This window comes from Ovis canadensis, chromosome 3 (genome assembly GCF_042477335.2).
Source record: "Ovis canadensis isolate MfBH-ARS-UI-01 breed Bighorn chromosome 3, ARS-UI_OviCan_v2, whole genome shotgun sequence".
NCBI lineage: Eukaryota > Metazoa > Chordata > Mammalia > Artiodactyla > Bovidae > Ovis > Ovis canadensis.
In genome coordinates this window covers 157,354,794-157,375,719 of record NC_091247.1, presented here as the reverse complement: position 1 = coordinate 157,375,719, position 20,926 = coordinate 157,354,794, and the positions used below count along the sequence as shown (strand labels likewise).

Sequence of the window (20,926 nt, the reverse complement as noted above, 5' to 3'; positions counted from 1 at the left end):
ATTGGAGAACAACTACTTCACAATATTGTGATGGTTTTTGCCATACATCAGCATGGATTGGCCACAGGTATACATGTGTACCTCCCATCCTGAACCCCCCTCTGAACTCCCTCTCCACCCTAACCCTCTGTGTTGTCCCATCGCACCAGCTTTGGGTGCCCCTCCAATGACTGCGCTGGCCTTGTTTCCATTCTTACCCTCCTAGGACTATTCTCCACCCAACAGTCATGAGTCATATCAAGTCTTCCCACATTTGAAACCCTCAAGGGGCATCTCCTCAATCCTAAATGCTAGTTAGGGTCTCAGGGGGCTTGTGTCTCGTACAAGCTCACAGATTAGTCTTCTTAAATACCTGAATGTTGCCATCTGCTGCTGGAGAAGTAGACACCCAAGGCTTCTGCCAGTGCCAAGAACAAGCCGTGCCAAGAACAAGCCTTGCCAATAGCACCAGCCAAATGCTAGTCACTGCCACTGATGCCAAAAAAATTAGAGTTGCTACAGCAACTGCCAGTGATTATGTCAAGATTCCCCATGAGGAATTTGGACTATCTCATGTCACTGTCACATTTCCAGCACTGCTCTCCAGACTTGGACAGGATCCTGGCACCTCACTCCTTATATCCATTGGCATTCAGAATTTTTAAATCTCTTCATTTCAGACTCCCTGCCATAGGATGGAAGCATCTGTGAATTCAATCTTAAAGGTATTCTTCCACTGATGGCTCGATTTCTAGAAGGTTGGTCAAAAACAAGTGCAGTACCAAATTTTTCTCAAGTCATTACCCTGAAACTTAGTTGGAAGAAGAGAGAAAAGAGTCCTAAAACTCAGCTTAACCCATAAATAATTATCATCCCATCATCCTAAAAGCTTAGCTTCAGTACCTTTCAGCATTTGGAGCCAACACCAAAAGTATTAACTCTGCTTTATCCACAAGTGAACGTGCAATTTACATATGTGTTCACAATCACCATTAGTCTTTTTTTTTAAGTGAAGTACAGTTGCTGTAGTTGCTTGCCAAATTCAGACTGAAATTGAAGAAAGTGGAGAAAATCACTAGGCCATTCAGGAATGACCTAAATCAAATCCCTTATGACTATACAGTGGAAGTGAGAAATAGATTTAAGAGACTAAATCTGATAGACAGAGTGCCTGATGAACTATGGATGGAATCATGACATTGTACAAGAGACAGAAATCAAGACCATCCCCAAGAAAAAGAAATGCAAAAAAGCAAAATGGCTGTCTGAGGAGGCCTTACAAATAGCTGTGAAAAGAAGGGAAGTGAAAAGCAAAGGAGAAAAGGAAAGATATACACATTTGAATGCAGAGTTCTGAAGAATAGCAAGGAGAGATAAGAAAGCCTTCCTCAGCGATCAATGCAAAGAAAAAGAGGAAAACCACAGAATGGGAAAGACTAGAGATCTCTTCAAGGAAATTAGAGATACCAAGGGAACATTTCATGCAAAGATGGGCACAATAAAGGATAGAAATGGTAGGGACCTAACAGAAGCAGAAGATATTAAGAAGAGGTGTACAAAAAAGATCTTCATGACCCAGATAATCACAATGGTGTGATCACTCACCTAGAGCCAGACATCCTGGAATGTGAAGTCAAGTGGGCCTTAGGAAGCATCACTACAAACAAAGCTAGTGAAGGTGATGAAATTCCAGTTGAGCTATTTCAAATCCTAAAAGATGACGCTGTGAAAGTGTGCAGCAATATGCTGCACTCAATACGCCAGCAAATTTGGAAAACTCAGCAGTGGCCGCAGGACTGGAAGAGGTCAGTTTCCATTCCAATCCCAAAGAGGCCAAATAATGATCAAACTACCACACAATTGCGCTCATCTCACACGTAATGCATAAAATTCTCCAAGCCAGGCTTCAGCAATACGTGAACCATGAACTTCTAGATGTTCAAGCTGGTTTTAGAAAAGGCAGAGGAACCAGAGATCAAATTGCCAACATCTGCTGCATCATCGAAAAAGCAAGAGAGTTCCAGAAAAACATCTCTTTCTGCTTTCTTGACTATGCCAAAGCCTTTGACTGTGTGGATCACAATAAATTGTGGAAAATTCTCAAAGAGATGGGAATACCAGACCACCTGACCTGCCTCTTGAGAAACCTATATGCAGGTCAGGAAGCAACAATTAGAACTGAACATGGAACAACAGACTGGTTCCAAATAGGAAAAGGAGTACGTCAAGGCTGTCTATTGTCACCCTGCTTATTTAACTTATATGCAGAGTACATCATGAGAAACGCTGGACTGGAAGAAGCACAAGCTGGAATCAAGATTGCCGGGAGAAATATCAATAACCTCAGATATGCAGATGACACCACCCTTATGGCAGAAAGTGAAGAAGAACTAAAGAGCCTCTTGATGAAAGTGAAAGATGAGAGTGAAAAAGTTGGCTTAAAACTCAGCATTCAAAAAACTAAGATCATGGCATCTGGTCCCATCACTTCATGGGAAATAGATGGGGAAACAGTGGAAACAGTGGTTGACTTTATTTTGGGGGGCTCCAAAATCACTGCAGATGGTGACTGCAGCCATGAAATTAAAAGACACTCCTTGGAAGGAAAGTTATGACCAACCTGCTGCTGCTGTTGCTGCTAAGTCACTTCAGGCACGTCCGACTCTGTGCGACCCCATAGGCAGCACACCACCAGGCTCCCCATCCCTAGACAGCATATTAAAAACAGAGACGTTACTTTGCCAACAAAGGTCCATCTAGTCAAGGCTATGGTTTTCCCAGTGGTCATATATGGATGTGAGAGTTGGACCATAAAGAAAGCTGAGCACAGAAGAATTGATGCTTTTGAACTGTGGTGTTGGAGAAGACTCTTGAGAGTCCCTTGGACTGCAAGGAGATCCAACCAGTCCATCCTAAAGGAGATCAGTCCTGGGTGTTCATTGGAAGGACTGATGTTGAAGCTGAAACTCCAATAGTTTGGCCACCTGATGCAAAGAGTTGACTCATTTGAAAAGACCCTGATGCTGGGAAAGATTGAGAGCAGGAGGATAAGGGGAAGAAAGAGGATGAGTTGGCTGGATGGCATCCCCGACTCCATGGACATGAGTTTGAGTGATTCCAGGAGTTGGTGATGGACAGGGTGCTGCAGTTCATTGAGTCGCAAGGAGTCGGACACGGCTGAGCGACTGAACTGAACTGATAGCTGCTGTACAACATTATATAAGTTACAGGTGTATGATATAGTGATTCGTGATTTTTAAAGGTTATACTTCGCTTCTTCTTCATTAAAACACCAAATGGTGGATGACGCCAGTCCTGCGGGAGGGCCCGGAGGCCCCGGGGCCCCTGGAATGGGAGGCCGCGTTGGCTTCCGCGGAGGCTTCGGCAGTGCGTCCGGGGCAGGGGTCCCGGCCGGGGTCGGGGCCGGGTCAGAGGCCGCGGAGTTCGTGGAGGCAAGGCCGAGGACAAGGAGTGGCTCCCGGTTACCAAGCTGGGCCTCCTCGTCAAGGACGTGAAGATCATGTCCCTGGAGGACATCTACCTTTTCTCTCTGCCCATCAAGGAGTCTGAGATTATTGACTTTTTCCTGGGAACATCCCTCAAGGATGAGGTTTTGAAGATGATGCCCATGCAAAGCAGACCTGTGCTGGCCAGCGGACCAGGTTCAAGGCGTGTGTTGCCATCCAGGATTACTACGGACATGTCGGTCTGGGTATTCTAAGGAAGTAGCCCCTTCCATCCGTGGGGCCATCATCCTGGCCAAGCTGTCCACTGTCCCCCTGCGAAGAGGCTACTGGGGGAACAAGATCGGCAAGCCCCACGCGATTCCTTGCAAGGTGACTGGCCACTGTAGTTCCGTGCGGTTGCGCCTCATCCCTGCCCCCAGAGGCACCGGCATCGTCTCCACCCCTGTGCCCAAGAAGCTGCTGCTGACGGCCGCCATCGACGACTGCTGCACTTCTGCCAGGGGCTGCACCGCCACCCTGGGCAACTTAGCCAAGGCCACTTTTGATGCCATTCCCAAGACCTACAGTTGTCTCACCCCTGACTTCTGGAAAGAGTCAGTGTTCACCAAGTCTCCATATCAGGAACTCACTGACCATCTTGTGAAGACCCACACCAGAGTCTCCGTGCAGATAACCCAGGCCCCAGCTGTAGCCACCACATAATTTTATAAAGAGAATAATAACGTGAATGAAACCAGAAAAAAAAAAAATAAAGGTTATACTTCATTTATCGGAGAAGGCAATGGCTACCCACTCCAGTACTCTTGCCTGGAGAATCCCATGGATGGAGGAGCCTGGTTGGCTATAATCCATGGGGTCGAGAAGAGTTGGACACAACTGAGCGACTTCACTTTCACTTTTCACTTTCATGCATTGGAGAAGGAAATGGCAACCCACTCCAGTATTCTTGCCTGGAAAATCCCAGGGACAGGGGAGCCTGGTGGGCTGCCGTCTGTGGGGTCGCACAGAGTCGGACATGACTGACGCGACTTAGCAGCAGCAGCATACTTCATTTATAGTTATAAAATATTCACTGTGTTTCCCATGCTGTACAATATATCCTTGTAGCTTATTTTATACCTAATAGTTTGTAAATCTTATTCCCCTGAACATTGCCTTCTCCCCACAGGTAACCACTTCTTTGTGCTCTATATATTAATCATCATCGGTCTTGACCTCATCCTTCAGGAGCTTGGCAAACTATTGGTGAGTGCCCTTAAAATAATTCCTGGTTTTTTGAAGAAGAAAGCATTTTAGACTGCTGACCACCAACTTTCACCTTCTATGGAAAGACCTATACAAGCTTCAGTGCTGGTGTTGTTTGTCCAGTCTTCTAGACAAAACTAGTCCAACTTTTATCTCTATTCTCTTCTCTGTACTGCTGCACAAATCTTGACAACATCCAGCTTTTGCCCTCATGTATGTTTCATCTTCCACTCACATGACTTCTCTATCAGGGCTAAACTCCACTAGCAGATGAGACTCCCCAAACTCAATCAGCTTCCCCTTTCCTTCCTGACTCACAGGCAAACTGGAGGATGTCCTGCCTAACAAGCTCAACCTAGAAATAAAAGCAATTCATCTATATCAACAGAGGCAATATGTATTTCCCCTCCAGCATCATTCTTTTCTTTTATCCACAAACTGCTAATGATGCAGATGAATTCTTTTAAATTTCTTACCTTTTTAGTTTCAGAATCACATGCTGAATCAACACAATAAATCTATATAGGCAACACAGAAGATCCCCTAGAAATCAGATAGACCTAGCTTAAAAAGATTTAACTACTCATAGTGACACAATATTTTAAACATGTTTCTGATTCAGTTTTCTCACCAGTAAAAGGGGATAATACTAATAGCACCTCATTTGCTTAGAGTCAGGAATAAAATCATTTATATACAGCTTTTGGACCCATTTAGCAAATAGGAATGATTACTTGATGATGATGGTGATGATGGTAGTGAAAACATTAAAGGGGAAAAAAGTCACAAAGCGACCAGATTTAGGATATCAATGTGTTTATTGAGACTAAATAATAGCTCCATAATTATTATCATAAATATTACTATTCACCTTATAATTAAGTAGAAATATTTTATAATGCTTCCATAAATAAACTCATATTAGTAAAGTGACATAAATAATAAGACATATATTTGTAACAATAAATTAATTCATAAATATAAAGTATTGATTATGGAAATGAAGTTATTTAGGGGCTTTTTCTAAAGAGATAGAAAGTAATCTTTTTGTGGGGAAATAGTTAAATTTCTGTGTATAAAACACTGACTACAATAAAAAGTTATTAATATGCTTGGAAGGTCTAGCTTCTGATCTTATGGATACAAGTGACATTGTTCTCATTTTGAAGCTAAGCCAGGGTTTTTTTTAGAATTTACACAGGACTGTGGAGTTTGGCTTCCCCTTTTCCTTTTGATAAAAGAAAACCTCAGGGGATCTTATTGTTTAACAGGTGAGAAAGGTTAGTAATCCATTTTCCAGCCTTGCTCTACTTGAGCACATTCACGTTTCAGGGTTATAAACAGCAAGTTCAGTTCTCCAATGACTTTGATCTCTCCACTCTCTCCAAGCTGTGAAAATAAGAACACACAAGTATTTCAGCATTTATACCATGTTTTCTAAAGAGAAACAAATTAGAGAGAGATGAGATGGTTAGGTTGTTGGAACAGAAACCAAATTTTAGCCTTTTTTAAAAGATTAGTGATAATACCCTTTTTCAAAAGTATATGACCTGATCTGAGAGGGCACCTATGAGCATCAGTCTCAGCTGGTTGATGTGTTAAATCACTGCTGAACCAGAGCAAGCAGGTAGAGCCTGTGCTGAGATCCAGGGGACCCAAGCACCACTCATCCCTCCTTGCCCTGCCTCTGAGCCCCACGACTATGACCAATAGTCTTGAATCAAAACTACCACATTTACCAAAACATGTGGACTTTTTCTGTTTCCATTTTCTTGACCAAGGTGAGGGAAAACAAGTTTTCACTTTTGTGGGGGAAATATCAAATGCCTCCTATCTAGTTGCTTTAACAGTGAAAGGCCAGATACAGAGCCTAACACACTTTCTTTTCTCCTCCTTCCAAGTAGTAGGCAAAAGAGTCTTTTAAACCCCATGGGAGAGGGAACACAAGTCTAAATCCCCTCCTCTGCAACTTGTCTAATCTATTAAATGTGCTCAAGATTATTTCAAAGGAAACAGCAGCCCTAAGTCACCACCGTCCTCTAGACTTTGGTCTTTCTCTTCCTGCTTTCTTTCATCTTTCCACCTTCCAATACTTCCTTTGACATAATGACAGCTATTTTTTTAATATCTCAAAGATTCCCAAGATGATAAAGAATTCTACTGTCTGTTCTCTGTTCTGCTACAGCCTGCTTTCTGCTTTTCTTCAGTGACAGGGGATTACTATCCCCTCAAGATGCCCTCCCATTTCACAGTGCTGACCAGTGTTTACACATGCTGAGATTTCTCTGAATAATATTCCTCTCTCACTAGGCTTTCTGGAACTACAGGGTAAAAAAAAAGTATAACAACTCATCCACATGGCAACTGATTGCTAATGTGAAAGTCAATTCCCTTAAAATGGATTAAGAGCTTTAAAATCTGTTTTCCCACACAAATCCCCATCAGCTTTTTCTCTCCCACACTCCACTAAAGACAACAAAGTAAGCTCATATGAGGAATTTTTCACACCAGAAATGCAAAGTACTTCTTGGCCATGGCATGCTAATATTCAGCCCTCTGTGTCTAGCTAATAATAGTTCTATGACAAGAGAATTTATCTTCACAATGAAAAACAACAAATCCTTCAGTTATCAAAGGAAGACATTGACAATGTTCATTAAATCACATTCGGGAAGAGATACTTTTTATAAAAAAAATCAAGATGGAAAAAAGAGGGAATTGAGGTTACGCTGAAAATTCCATCAACCAGAGCCTTCTTGTTTCTGAGGTTTAATTGTACCTGCTTGCCAAATCATCACTTTTGCTGCTGCTTTTGGTAGCTCTGGTTTTTGAATGAGTCACAGCAGCTGAGCTGAACCTTCCCCTGTTGTTCTTTTCCCCCAAATAGGCCACCTGACCATATCATTCTCTGTCAAAATATACACTAACCTATATCAGATAGATGCTCACTAGCACATTGTCAAGGGAAGGAAGAGACCAGGAAAGAAGGAAAAGGAAAGAGGAAGAAAGAGGGCTTCCACTGTGGACATTCATTCCCCTACAATGAATCCATTGCTAATAGTAATACTTCTATTCTGTTTGAAACTGCGTGAAAGAAACTGGGGGGTCATTCACTCTCACTTTTAAATTAAAACCAATAGCTGCTGGGTATTTTAGTAGTTAAATATAAGTATCAGACCATTCCAGAAATTCACCCTGTGTGCAAGTCCAGCTCTTTTATTATGGCTGTTCTAGGTATATTTCTCCAAGTTTTACATCATCATGTGAATGACTTCAAAATTATTTCAAATAAGTTTTACCCAGTTTTCTGGTTTTGAACAAATGCTTCTTCAGACGAAATGAATCAGTAGGTATCTTAAATTTCCCTAAGAACTGACGAGACTAACTATAATATCCAGCACTTCTGGCCTGGATGGGATTCAGAGGTCCTGCAGTCTATTCTGACTCTGACACTGGCCATCCCTAGCACAGGGGTGACAATATTAGATGACTTAAGTTCCCAGCCAGTTCTAGAATTTGCAAAATTTGAAAACCAACTTATAAACATGTAGACACATCTATATGTATGTGCACCTAAATAATCAACCCAGTGGCAGGAGAGGCCTGTAAAAAATCATGACATGGGAGAAAAAGGGAAAGAAAAGGAAGAAAAACAATATTTGCCTCTTCTATCAAATGATTTAGCGCTAAGAGTTGTTACTAGTACCTTTTTCACTGTGTTCTTCAGATTCTGTACGTTTCTCTGGATATGCTGGTTGTCATTCTCAATATGCTGCAAAATGGAAGTGAGAGCAACAAGTTTAACATTGTTGTGCTGAAGCTTTTTGAGACTCAGCCTTCCTAACTGAAGCATGTTACACTTCATCTGGAATTAAAGTTCTTAGCAATTTTGCCCACAACGACCTAGATATCAATAGTGACCTAGATTCTCTGACCTCTTCAATCCCTGGGACACCAAAATCCAGTCATTTCCCTTACACGGAACCTCACTTCACCTTTGGGAAACCCTACTGAGGTTGAAGTTTGTGGAAAGAGCGGAGTGGTTTATGCAAATCCTGTCAAGAATAAAACCATAACGGCACCTCATCAAAAACACGGGCTCAGAACAAGAAACCTACATAAAATATCTCATGCGAACAGGGCCCTCCTCAATAAATACTAGGCCCCCTTTGCTCAGCCTACTCCACCAAAATATTTTTCTTAGTTTTCAATATTCAGAGGCATCAAGCTCACGCACCTCTGATTTTTGTCACTTCCAGTATCAAAAGGGCAGCAGTCTTCATCCACCCACCCACTGCCAAATATCAAATCTTCTTGTTTCTCCCTTTCTCTCCCATCCCCTCCCTCCATCAACTTATATTCAGTGAATCCATTTGCACCATTTGTATTTTTCCTTAAAGCTCCCAACACCTTTCTCATCTCACATAGTCCGAATTGCTTTTTCCCAGGGACAAATGAGTCTCCTGTGGTCTTTCAGACCCTGCCCATCACAATCAACTCAAAATGTGACTCAATTAAAGCAAAAGCAAACAGGTTGTGCTGCCAAATGACTTCAGTAATGGTGTGACGGAGGCACCTCTTACTACCAGCTTGGAAGGGGCACTGGGGTGGGAAGGAAGAGGGTTCCGCACAGAAGAAAGACGAAAGGCAGGCACCTGGGAGGATCGGACTTTGGCTGGAGAAGAACTTACGCATTGGCTTAGCTTTTTGCTGAGCTTGGAGAAGAAGGGCACCACCTTCTTCATATGGGGGTGGAATTCATCGGATCGGGGGAACAGCACCTCTTCAAGAATAAAGTTCAGCACCTGCTTCAGCACATAGCAGCGCTTCGTCACCTGCTGGTGAAAGTGAAAGAGCAGGGCTCAAGTTAGGCGACATCCACAAGACCCGGCCCATCCTCACCACCGCTCCAAGTCACCACAAGTGGCATCATGCCTCTGGCTTACATTGATTCCCTGGAACAATTTGTTCCCAATGAGACGAACATCTGTGATGTTATCTGCCAAACTAGCCTGCAAGAGAAGAAAAGACTAAGTGCCTGGACATCATAAAGCTAGAAGAAATGTCTGTAAGGAGAGCTGTACTCTGTCCCCTCTTCCCAGAGCAGCACTGTGAGGACTAAAGAAAGGGCTCTTTAGTTCATGGGTTTAAAATGATGCTCAGGGGTTGAGGGGAGGGGTAAATTAGAAGTTTGGGGTTAACATATATACACCACAATGTATAAAATAGATAACTAACAAGAAGTTGCCATATAGTACAAGGAACCATACTCAATATTTTATAACAACCAATAAGGGGAATGAATATATAAAAGAATATACATATATTTTATATATACACATATATAGGTATACTTATACATATATATAGACTCGAATCAGTATGCTGTACACTGGAAACTAACATGACCCTGTAAACCAACTATACTTCAAAATAAATTTAAAAAATAAGATAAAAAAGTATAATGTACAGCATAGGTAATATAGCCAATATGTTATAATAACTATAAATGGAGAATAATCTCTAAAAATTGTGGATCACTATGCTGTATACCTGGAACTTAAATAATACTGTCAATGAACTATACTTCAGTTAAAAAAAAAAAGAATGGATTTAAAGCTCCTAGAATAGAGCTCATAACATAGTAAGTGCTCAAAAATGTGAATTTCTTGCTCTTCAGAAAATAAAAGAATGCTTAGAGGAGTAAAGGGAACCATAAACAGTCAGATGGGTTACTACATGGCTCCTTTGGGGGCAAAACTGAATGTGCATCTCCTAAAGGGCAAAATGACAGGTCTTGAGGTAAAGCTTGAGCTCCAAAAAGTCTTAAAAGAGACATAAAAGTGATGACAGGTATACCAGTAGAGATTAATGTTCGTCTGGAGAAATGTCCTCTGGAGAAATTTTAAGAACTATTCAGGTTCCAAGTAGATAAGATGCATAAGAGAAGGACTGAGATGAGTACCTCCTGAGCCAGAGTGAAGGTGTGGTTGAAGATGTAGGGCTCCTGGAAGTCGGACTTGTTGAGCCTACAGTGCGACGTGATGGGTGCAGCCGCTCCTCCCTGGGCGCACAGCACCATGACAAGGAGGCAGCCAGCGGCCAGAGCGGCCCCGAGGGGAGAGCTCACGTACTTCTGCAGGGCAGCCATCGTGGACAAAGCAAACCTGAGCAGTGGGTGACTAGGGAAGAAGAACCTGGTATCAAGAGAACAAGAAACAAAATCAACATTAAGGGGAAAAATTAAGTATCCAGAAGTAATAGACCCAGCAAGCCAATCCTACCAAGTTCGTTGGAGGACTTACCTGTTTCGAGGCTTCTGCTTGTGATAGGAAAGTAGAAGCTGCTGCTTTTATAGCCCCCAGGACACCAAATTGTGTGTGTGAAAAGTATGACATCAGCAATTATCTAATTTCCAGTGCTGTCTTCTGAGAACTACCTAACCACCATAGGGGACCACAGAGCACCACCTCCAAGCCTTCCCACCTTGATACGCCAGCATTTCCCTAAAACGTCACTATTAGGCCCGGTGCGTGCTTTTACAGACAAATCCCAGAAAGTTTCTAAACCCTACATATTTTTCAAAGAAAATGACTGCTTTGTCTTTGTAGATTCCAGGTTTAGTTTAAAATTTTCTGATCTCTTGTAGTGAGTAAACATTTTGGTCACGGACTCATTTTCCTAGCAGCTTCATAGATTCTTATCTCTTTAGAGGTGATCAAAAAAAAAAAAGGACCTATATCCTTTACTTTAAAATAAGCAGTAATGGCAGCTTGGAGACAATTCTATTTTTTAAAATTTTATGTCCTTTTTAAAAAAATATGATGAATGCTGAAGAAGACTTAAATTTTAAAATAGCAGTATTGGCTAACATAACTTTCCTCCCATTCTATGGCATTTTTTAAGTGACCAAACAATTACAATAGATGCAAATGTATCTTAAATTTTTCATTAAATCATAATCAATATCGATTTAAACTTGAAAATATTAATGCTGAACAATCTGATCTGTATTTTTCTCTAACATGCAAGTATTTTGAGAATACAGTCAAGTAGTTCATTTCACCTGCACTCATTCTAAACAACACACAAGTTCCCCCCAAAACATTTCCAAAAACCTTATAACACTTTTTATTAGATACATGAAAGTCTAAAGAAGAGAATCTGGCAATTTAATGATTACAGGTGGTTTTTATTAAAATACATTGAACTCTAAATAATACCTAAACCTGAAACCTTCCCAAGGAGGTGGGATCAGGGGACAAGGGCACTGATCTATTGCTAAGGGAAGGAATGTAAATTCGTGCAGATTAGTTTGATCAGATTTTTCTTTTTGCAACAAGCTTGGATCAGGCGCATCAAAGAAGGCATGTGAATAATTGTAGAAATCTGAGCATTTTGTGAGATTGCATGGGCCTTCGGCAACGGGCCACAGTGAAGAGTTAAGACAGCATGAGAACACTGAGCATTTGGGAAGGTAATTAAAAGGGAAGGTTAGGGGAGGACACAAAAACCATACCCACTGCACAAGTTTACTCGAGCTGATTCATGAATGCCAGATGAGAAAACTCTTCTTTTCCAATTTCCTACTATATATGATATAACCACTTTTGTCCAAAATGCTATATAATTATATCAGCATTCGAGTTAAGAGTTAAGCTCTTAACTCTATGCATAGTTAAGCTCTCTATATAGAGTTAAACTATATAATGGATTAAATTAGGCTTCTATTGGTTTGCCTGGGAACCCTATAAACATACATAATTTTGTTCCCAGCAGAAAATAAATTCTGACATTATTAAATTATATGCTCTTGAGGGAGAAGTCTATCTCTCTCTTTCATCTTTGTACCTCCAGCACTTAGAACAGTGCTATACACATAGGAAGGACTTGGTAAGAGCATATTGAATGAATAGATAAATAGATTAAATAATTTACTAAGTGTCTTTGGGAACCTACATGGAGGTAATTTGGGAATTGCCTTCTTATGTTGGGGTTTGACCCAGTACTACTTGCCAGCTTCATTAGTGTTCCTGTATAAGGAATAAATAGCTGTGAAACAAAAATAGAATGCCAAAAAATTGCAAACCAGTCTTTAGCAGCAGCAATACATCTATTGTTCATTATGTGGCCCTGATGAACAACCATCTTATTAGTAAGATAGTGTTAATAGAGCCAAGATCTTCGATTTTTTAGTGAGCTTGACAAGGCCTACTAAGGGGAAAGTCTGCTCTAGGGCTGTATGTGGATTTCCAAACCATCATACACGGAGTCTCACAGGTACGTGCTGTTAGGAGAGATAGTAGATACATCATAAAACTGCTTCTGTGAAAACAACTATTCATAGAGACATATGTGTGCTAAATAATTCCAGATTATTAATGTGTCTTCTCTAAAGTTATTTCTTTGTGAATTTTCAAGTCTCTCCCAGAAGCCACACTGGATAAAGGGCAACCGCAGCATCATGCTCCCTGGCCCCAGACAGATAGACTGTACCCGTGGTTGATCTTAGCTACATGGAAAAATCTGCCTGGCCTAATGCAGACTGGCCAAGGGTAACCGAGTGTGAGTGACAGATTAAGAAAGAGAACCATTTCTAGTCTCCAGCCCGAGGCAGGCTTTGTGTCTCATTCAAACACCATCCCAGCACCTAGAACAGTGCCAGACACGCGGCGGGTGATGAATGATGACTATCGCTGGCTGCATGATTACATTCCTTCCTGACTCATTGGCTGATGCTTGGAAATCCAGTCCATTCCTTTAAAGTACACATCTCTCTAGAAGCAGGACTTTAGATAGCTCAGGTAAGATGTTTTGTATTCATCATACTCCTCAGTACAACTTACATGAATGTTGTTCCCTATGAGGTTCCTTCTGTGTGTGTATGTTTGTGTGTGTGTGTGTGTGTGTGTGTGTGTGTGAGCTCCTACCCTCATTGTTCTCCTTCCCTCTGCACCCATCACCCACCACCACCCCTAAGCCTGCTATAAACAACTGCTTTCATGTATTTGGCATACATTTGTAAATATATATTCATCCTTGTAAACTGCTGTTTAATGGGGGTACAATTTTTGTTTTATAGAAATTGTTCTTTTTCTTAACCTTTCACTCACACTGTGTTCTTGCAATCTATTTGTGTTGCTGTGTGTAGGTCCTGTTCCTAACATGACATTCTATCCTGTGTCTCCACGTTTTATTATTGGTTCCCACGTTTTATGACTTATTACTTGTAAACCACCTCTGCTTCACTGCTCTACAGACATCATAGCACTGCTGCTGCTGCTGAGTCGCTTCAGTCGTGTCCAACTCTGTGCGACCCCATAGACGGCAGCCCACCAGGCTCCGCTGTCCCTGGGATTCTCCAGGCAAGAACACTGGAGTGGGTTGCCATTTCCTTCTCCAATGCATGAAAGTGAAAAGTCAAAGTGAAGTCACTCAGTTGCGACCCCATGGACTGCAGCCCACCAGGCTCCTCCATCCATGGGATTTTCCAGGCAAGAGTACTGGAGTGGGGTGCCATTGCCTTCTCCCATCACAGCACTAAGCAACCTCATTTCGTCCAAGTCATTTTAATGGTAATTTTGGGGAGTATTTTTGAAATAGTTACCCAGGAATAGGTCTACTGGGCCATAGACATAACTTCATTTACTAGACACAGCAGAGTCAGTATTGATTTATTCTCTCATATCAGTGAAGTAATATTTCTGTTTTCTAAGATCCACACACACACTTGACATCATTCAGATTTTTTTAGAGGTTTAAAATGGCATCTCATTGTTAAAATTAGCATTTTTCATATGTTTGCAGCCACTACAGTCTTTTTTATAAATCGATTGTTTATATCAATTGCCCATTCTTTAATGGGCTTTGGTCTTTCATTGTTATTGTTAGTGATAATTTGTGAGTGTACCCTATATATTTTATGTATTATTTTCTTTTGGGTTGTACACATAACAAATTCTTCTCCCAGTTTGTGTCCTGCCTATTAACTTTGTCTACTTCTCTGTTGAACAGAAAATGTGATTTGGATGTCATCTTAAATTTCTTTTTTTCATTGTATGATTTGTACTTGCCAAGGTTTTGTGGAAAAAGTCTCCCTTCATCCTTAGGTCACAAAGGACCTTAGACACATTTCTCTGTCTTTTCTTGTATTTACCCTATAATTTTGCCTTTCACAATCAGGTTTTTAATGCCTTTTGTATATGATGGAAAGTAGGGAATCGGTTTTATTTTTTCCACTTAATGAGACAGTTTTCCCAACACAGTTACTAAAACAGTGAGTCCTTTATCATATGTGAATTTCTCATTAATAAACAGTTATCTTTGAGCTCTCTGCTTTTTTCCCATTGATTTATTTGGTTTTCTCTTTTTGTTCTTGAGCCAGTTCCATATTTTATTACTGAGTCTTTATATCTAGACATCTACCCTCTTTTCTCTACTTTTTCAAGGCTGGCTTAGCTATTCATGAACTTTTGGCATAAATTTTACATAAATTTTATAACAGATTTGTCAAGTTCCTGGAAAAATGCTGCAGAAACTTTAGCATATCGTTTAAGTTAAAGACTAATTCAGAGAGAATTAGCATCTTTACAATATGAATTCATTCCATTCCAGAGCATTTACCATCTCTCGGCTACATAAATAAGATCTTCTTTTATACCCTTTGATAGTGTTTCCAAATTGTCTCCCTGAGGTCTGGTTATATTTTTAATTCCCAGCTACATCACAGTAGAAGATGTTAAGCTGTTATTAATCACTTTCCCTTGGTTGTGAATGAATACCAACTTGGCTTGGAGAAAGAGATTATGGGATGCTCATTTCCTAAAAACAAAACAAGTATGTGGTTTTCTTCAAGGTCACTAGAGAGGAGAGCTAAAAGTACGCAGCAAAGAACAAGCTGGAGACTAGCTGCTGCTGCTGCTGCTGCTGCTGCTGCTGCTGCTAAGTCACTTCAGTCGTGTCCGACTCTGTGCAACCCCATAGACGGCAGCCCACCAGGCTCCGCCATCCCTGGGAGACTAGCTAGTGTTCCTAAACATGAACTTTCTCTGCTTTTCAGTTCTGCTTGAAGATAACCCTGTCAGCACCCAGGACAACTTCCTACCATGTCCACCCTCCTTCTTAACACTTTGCCCACAAAGACACTTGTTAACCATAGGCACCTTTCTCTCCTTCCTGAGCACTAAACCTTGTAAATCTGTACTTTACTTCATCTTAAAGGGAACACTATACCCATGGGTATATGTCATAATATAAATGAGTACAGGTTCCTCTCTAGTAATACCAAGTACTCAAACTGACTTAAATGATAAAAGAAAATAATGTTTACGCAATTTCTCACTACTCTAGGGCATAAACACAGAATTTGTTATGTCTGTCCTTAACGTCTGTCCTTTACTAGCATAGATTTTTAAATCTGTAGATCCATCCCAGTCTCTCTTTTCATTGCTTATTTTAACTAGTAAAGGGAAGTCAAATCACTATTAAAAATCCTAATTCACATTTGCTTATGCCACCAGATATTCGAAGTCATTGCTAATTGCCTATTATCAGTGAATCTTTTATCCCAACTCTCCAATCAGTTTTAGGATTATCAGTTTTTCTCACAATCTTTTGCCCAGGTTAAATTGTATTTTTAAATGTTGCTTCAAAATTCATATTGAAAATTCTGTGTATCTTAGTGCAGTTTTACCAAACTTTCTGTCTCTGATGAGAAAATTGTGGGCCAAGTAAACTAGACCTTTCCTAGGTTTTCTTGACCTTGTTGAACTTGTTAAAACACAACTGATAAAATACAGTTCCAATTCTGGGGTGATTTGGTTTTAAAATGTCACAAATGTCAGTCCTGAGAAAATGCCCCCTTTCCCTTTTCTTTGTCACTGTCCTAATTCAAATGCTGTTTGTGCTATAAATAGGGTGAAGCGTCACCAATTCAGGTCAGTTGGACGAGATTTCACTCTAAATCAGCAGCAAGTCTGAAATGCAGTATGTTTTAAAAAGAAGTGCTATTTTGTTATTACTTCCAAATTCTTGACAACCAGGCAAACTAAGCTAATCTATTTCAGTCTCTTAAACAAATACCTGTTTTGGTTCTATTAGAATATAGTACCAAGTCAGGATGCTTGAACCCATGTTTAATACTTTTAAAAAATGCAGTAATAGTTAACGTAGTAATTTGGTTTAGTGGCCTTAGGATTCATCTGAAGTGGGAGGAAGTACTTTTGAGAGGAAACAGAAGAAGTAATTGAATACTAACTGGAGAACCAGAATTGAAATTGACCTTGTGTTAGTCCATGAACGCAGATTTAGAGAAATTAGAAGTACCTACAGGCCCTTCAATGAGTAGGGAGGGAATTATATACAAGAACCAGATGGAAATAGTATTGTAATACTTAAAATGCTAGAAGAGAGGGGAGTTAACAACAAGTGACCAACAAGTGGAAACATACAGTTGATTGGGTCAAAGAGGAAATATCTGAGTGAGGCTTACCAGGAAGTAGAGCAGCGGCAGCACCGTGTGCTGGATGAGGAAAGGGGGAATCTGCATTATTTATTCACTTATTCATTTGCCCATTGTAACATCAGCTCCATAAGAGCACAGGCTCTCTGCGGCACTGTGCTTAGAACATAATTTTCTATGTGTATGTTACAGTAATGAAAGTTTTAATATCACTATGCCTCAGAATCAGTGACACCTTTTCAGCAGTGACCCTGTCCACATTTTTCTCTAATTTGGACAATAATTTCCAGGGCTGTTTCTGCTCAGTTCTATACTTCTCCAGAAGGGTTGATCTTCACTCTCCATTCAGGTTCCTCTTCTTAGGTTATGGACAAAGCCAAGGCCATACTTGTTGATTTCTAGAGCTCATCCTACACATCCTACATTTAGTCTCTCCAAGTATGACAATTCCTACTTCTTTATCTTGAGAACTCAGTGCAATAATGAGAGCTGAATATCTGCCATGTGCCTAGTACTGTCTTGGGCTTTGGGGGATGCAAAATGAATAAGACATGGCCCTGACCTCAAGATGCTTATTAATACAATTGATTTGATAACATTTTTAATTCAAGTGCTATGTCCCAGGCACGGGACGGACACTAGGGGTGCACAAATGAATAAGGGGAATTTCTTGCTTTCAGAGCACTCAGAGTATAATGGAGATGGTGATTACTCAAAGAGAAAAATAATATTCTATGTAGTGTTAACCTACAAGTTAACATTAAGGGAATAAAACGTTATAATAGAATTATAACCATTCCAGTAGAGGTGTCTGTTTAGAAACTGATACTGGAAACTCATTCAAGACTGCAAGATGTTGAATCTGAGTAAAACTGTTAATATTATTAATTTTGTGATCAGTTTAAAGAATGGAAGAGGGTTTCCTAAGAAGAGGAAATGGGAGGGAAAACAAACCCTGGAGATGGAGCTTATAGAACTGAAATGACTAGTTAGATTAGAATGGAATGGTGTTGAGAAATGGTGGCAAAGGTGAGGTGGGGGTAGGTAGGGCAACAGCAGCTTTGAATACCAGCCAGAACAGTCTGGACTTGAGACAGTGGGCAGTAGAGAGCCATTACCCATCCCTGGGTGGGGAAGATCTCCTAAAGGAAGGCACAGCAACCCACTCCAGTATTCTCACCTGGAGAATCCCATGACTGAGGAGCCTGACAGGCTACAGTCCGTGGCATCTCAAAGAGTTGTACACGACTGAAGTGACTTAGCATGCACAGACAGTTGTGCATGGAAGGGACTTGTATAAAGCAATAACCTAAAAAGATACCCTGAGAGTTATTGGAGCATGAATCCAAGAGGCAGAAACTGGCAGCAAGGAGACGAGCTAGGAGACTGTGACAGCAACAGCTGGGGTGCTGGTGCCATAAGAAACAAGGAAGACAGGCCAGGGGTTAGGACTCCAAGCTTCCACTGCAGGAGGCGTGGGTTCTACCCCTGGTCAGGGAACTAAGATCCCACATATCCTGTGGCATGGCCAAAAAGTATATAAATAAATTGTTGAATGTTAAATAAATAAAATTTTAAAACTTTTCAAAAACACGAAACAAACAAACAATGAAGAGAATGGTCAGAATCCAAATATACTTGAGCCACCAATGGGTAAGATTTAGAGTTAATGCTAGTTTGAGTTTGTGACAAAAAAAGATATTTAATATTTTCAGACAATTCAGCATAAAGAAAAAAAATGTCAGATACTTAAAATGTTTTAGGAATGAGTGATCTGTGAGGCATAGTCCCATAGAGTGCTGGTGATCAGCCTGAATGGTCTGCCTAACAGTTGGCATATCTAGAGTGTAGAGGTGCCATATGTGGGGGGAGAGGGGCCCTGAGAAGCTGCAGCCACTTAGGAGAAAGAGATCAATGAAATAGGAAACGGTGACTCTGAGGGAAACTTAGGCCAAATTTAGAAGCTTTGGAAGGACTCACTAGACTGCTGCCATTGATTATATCTCAGTAGCCCAAAGGCTTCTAACCAACTTTCTCCTTTTAGTCATTTCATGAGCCCAGCAGGCTCCATTCTGTTCTCAGGGATTACTCCTTCTCCTCTGCTCCAGCTGAAATGACTGGGCGGGGGGGTGGGGTGGGGGGGCAGAAGTGGATGGGGTGATGGGGTGGGTAACTAATTGGAATAGAGATGACACATGGCTTCCCCTGTGGAATGGGGTGCAGTGCGGGGAAGGGATAAGAATGGCATGCTGGGGGCACAGAGCCTGTATGTTTTGGAGAGAGGGGTAAAAGGGAATTGTTGGCTCCTGGCTCCTCATAGAATTGACCTTCTCGTCTAAGACAGAGATCTGCTAAGTGAAAACTGCTACAAAACAAACATTCTAGTTGCTTTGACGGCTTCTCAACAGAGCCTGGGAAGGAGCATGAACTGAGTAAGACCAAAACCCTTCTACACAGACACTCAGACATCTGGAGGCAACTGAGTAATGAAAACGGACATCCTCAGCTTCAGTGTAGACTGTCCTCATCTCCACACGTTCTCAACAGAGGAAAGCACGGATGAGAATTGTTTATGCTGAATTTGACCCCAACGCAGGACTTTATCCAAAAGCATCAAGGATGGGACAAGAGACATTCTTGCTTGAGGAAGATCTTTGGCACGACCTTTTAAACTCTCTTGCATACAAACACTCCTTGCACTTCACTGTTGGGCTCTTCTCCCCATTCCCAATCCTCCAGCCCCACCCAGAAGCTCTCTTTTCGGGCTCCCTAAGAATTGAATTAAAATTCTTTAACCTGGATTCCTCTTGGTCTCTGAATCTTATTTTTTCTGCTAACCACTTAAACATTTTCAGGCTGTTAGCCAACCATGAAAATATGCCCCTGTTGGGCTTTCAGAAACTCTACCAGATCCTGCTGCTGCTGCTGCTGCTAAGTCGCTTCAGTCGTGGCCAACTCTGTGCGACCCCATAGATGGCAGATCCTGAGACTGAGAAAAAAAGAAAGGACATTTGATGATGTCAGTGTAGTTTCTGTTGGAAAGAAAAGAGGCGGTTTATCCATGGACAGCATGACTGACTGAGTCACACGTTCTAATTTTTCTTTCCTTTTCCTCATTAATAATAATGGGGTCAATTGTTTGCATTTCTCAAAAACTATTATCTTCAGTTAGAATTGATTTGAAGCAAAACTGTGGAATAAAACAAGGGTGATTTGGAACCTTCATCTCTTCCCTTCCACATCATTTCATTCACCATCATCTCTCTAGCTTCAACCTCTTCCTCAAACTCTTTTATAAAGAGTCATAAAGCATAAAATTAGTATCATCCATAATTTTCAGCTGCTGCCTATATTTTATCTCATTTTCTCTTCATAATAACCTGTCAAATTATGTTATTCCAAATTCTGCAGAGAAGAAATACGAGGGTCAGAAAGCGAAATAACTTTCTCCAAGTCACACAGCTACACAATGACAACTTTGGGGCTCATGAAGGGTTTTTTCCCTCCCCATGCTATCTCAAAGTGAGGTGTCATGCTAAATGCATCTCTAATGATAGGATTTCAGATATTAGTGATCCAGGCAAAGCAAAGATTTGGTTAGCAATGAAAGTTTCCTGGAATCCATGAATCTATACCACTTTCTCTTCCACTAAGTCACACAGTACCTTGTGCTCATTCCTATCATGGCACATGTGAATTTGAATGTAAACTGCCTGACTATTTCTCTATCTCCCCAACTACATGGTTGATTCCACCAGAGCAGGGAGCATGGACA

At 41.0% G+C, this 20,926-nt stretch overlaps 1 protein-coding gene and 1 pseudogene across 1 annotated transcript; one reads left to right on the top strand and one right to left on the bottom strand.

Annotated features, from left to right (window-relative positions):
* The first annotated feature begins 3,275 nt into the window (after positions 1–3,275).
* LOC138438232 (small ribosomal subunit protein uS5 pseudogene) lies at positions 3,276–4,159 on the top strand (annotated as a pseudogene).
* Positions 4,160–5,490: 1,331 nt separating this feature from the next.
* IL22 (interleukin 22) lies at positions 5,491–10,882 on the bottom strand. Its single transcript, XM_069586413.1, has 5 exons — positions 10,657–10,882; positions 9,638–9,703; positions 9,383–9,529; positions 8,398–8,463; positions 5,491–6,080 (listed from the first exon to the last, which is right to left on the bottom strand). Exons 1-5 carry the CDS (start codon positions 10,840–10,842, stop codon positions 5,973–5,975), a joined length of 573 nt encoding a protein of 190 aa, XP_069442514.1. The 5' UTR covers positions 10,843–10,882; the 3' UTR covers positions 5,491–5,972.
* Between the last annotated feature and the right edge of the window lie 10,044 nt (positions 10,883–20,926).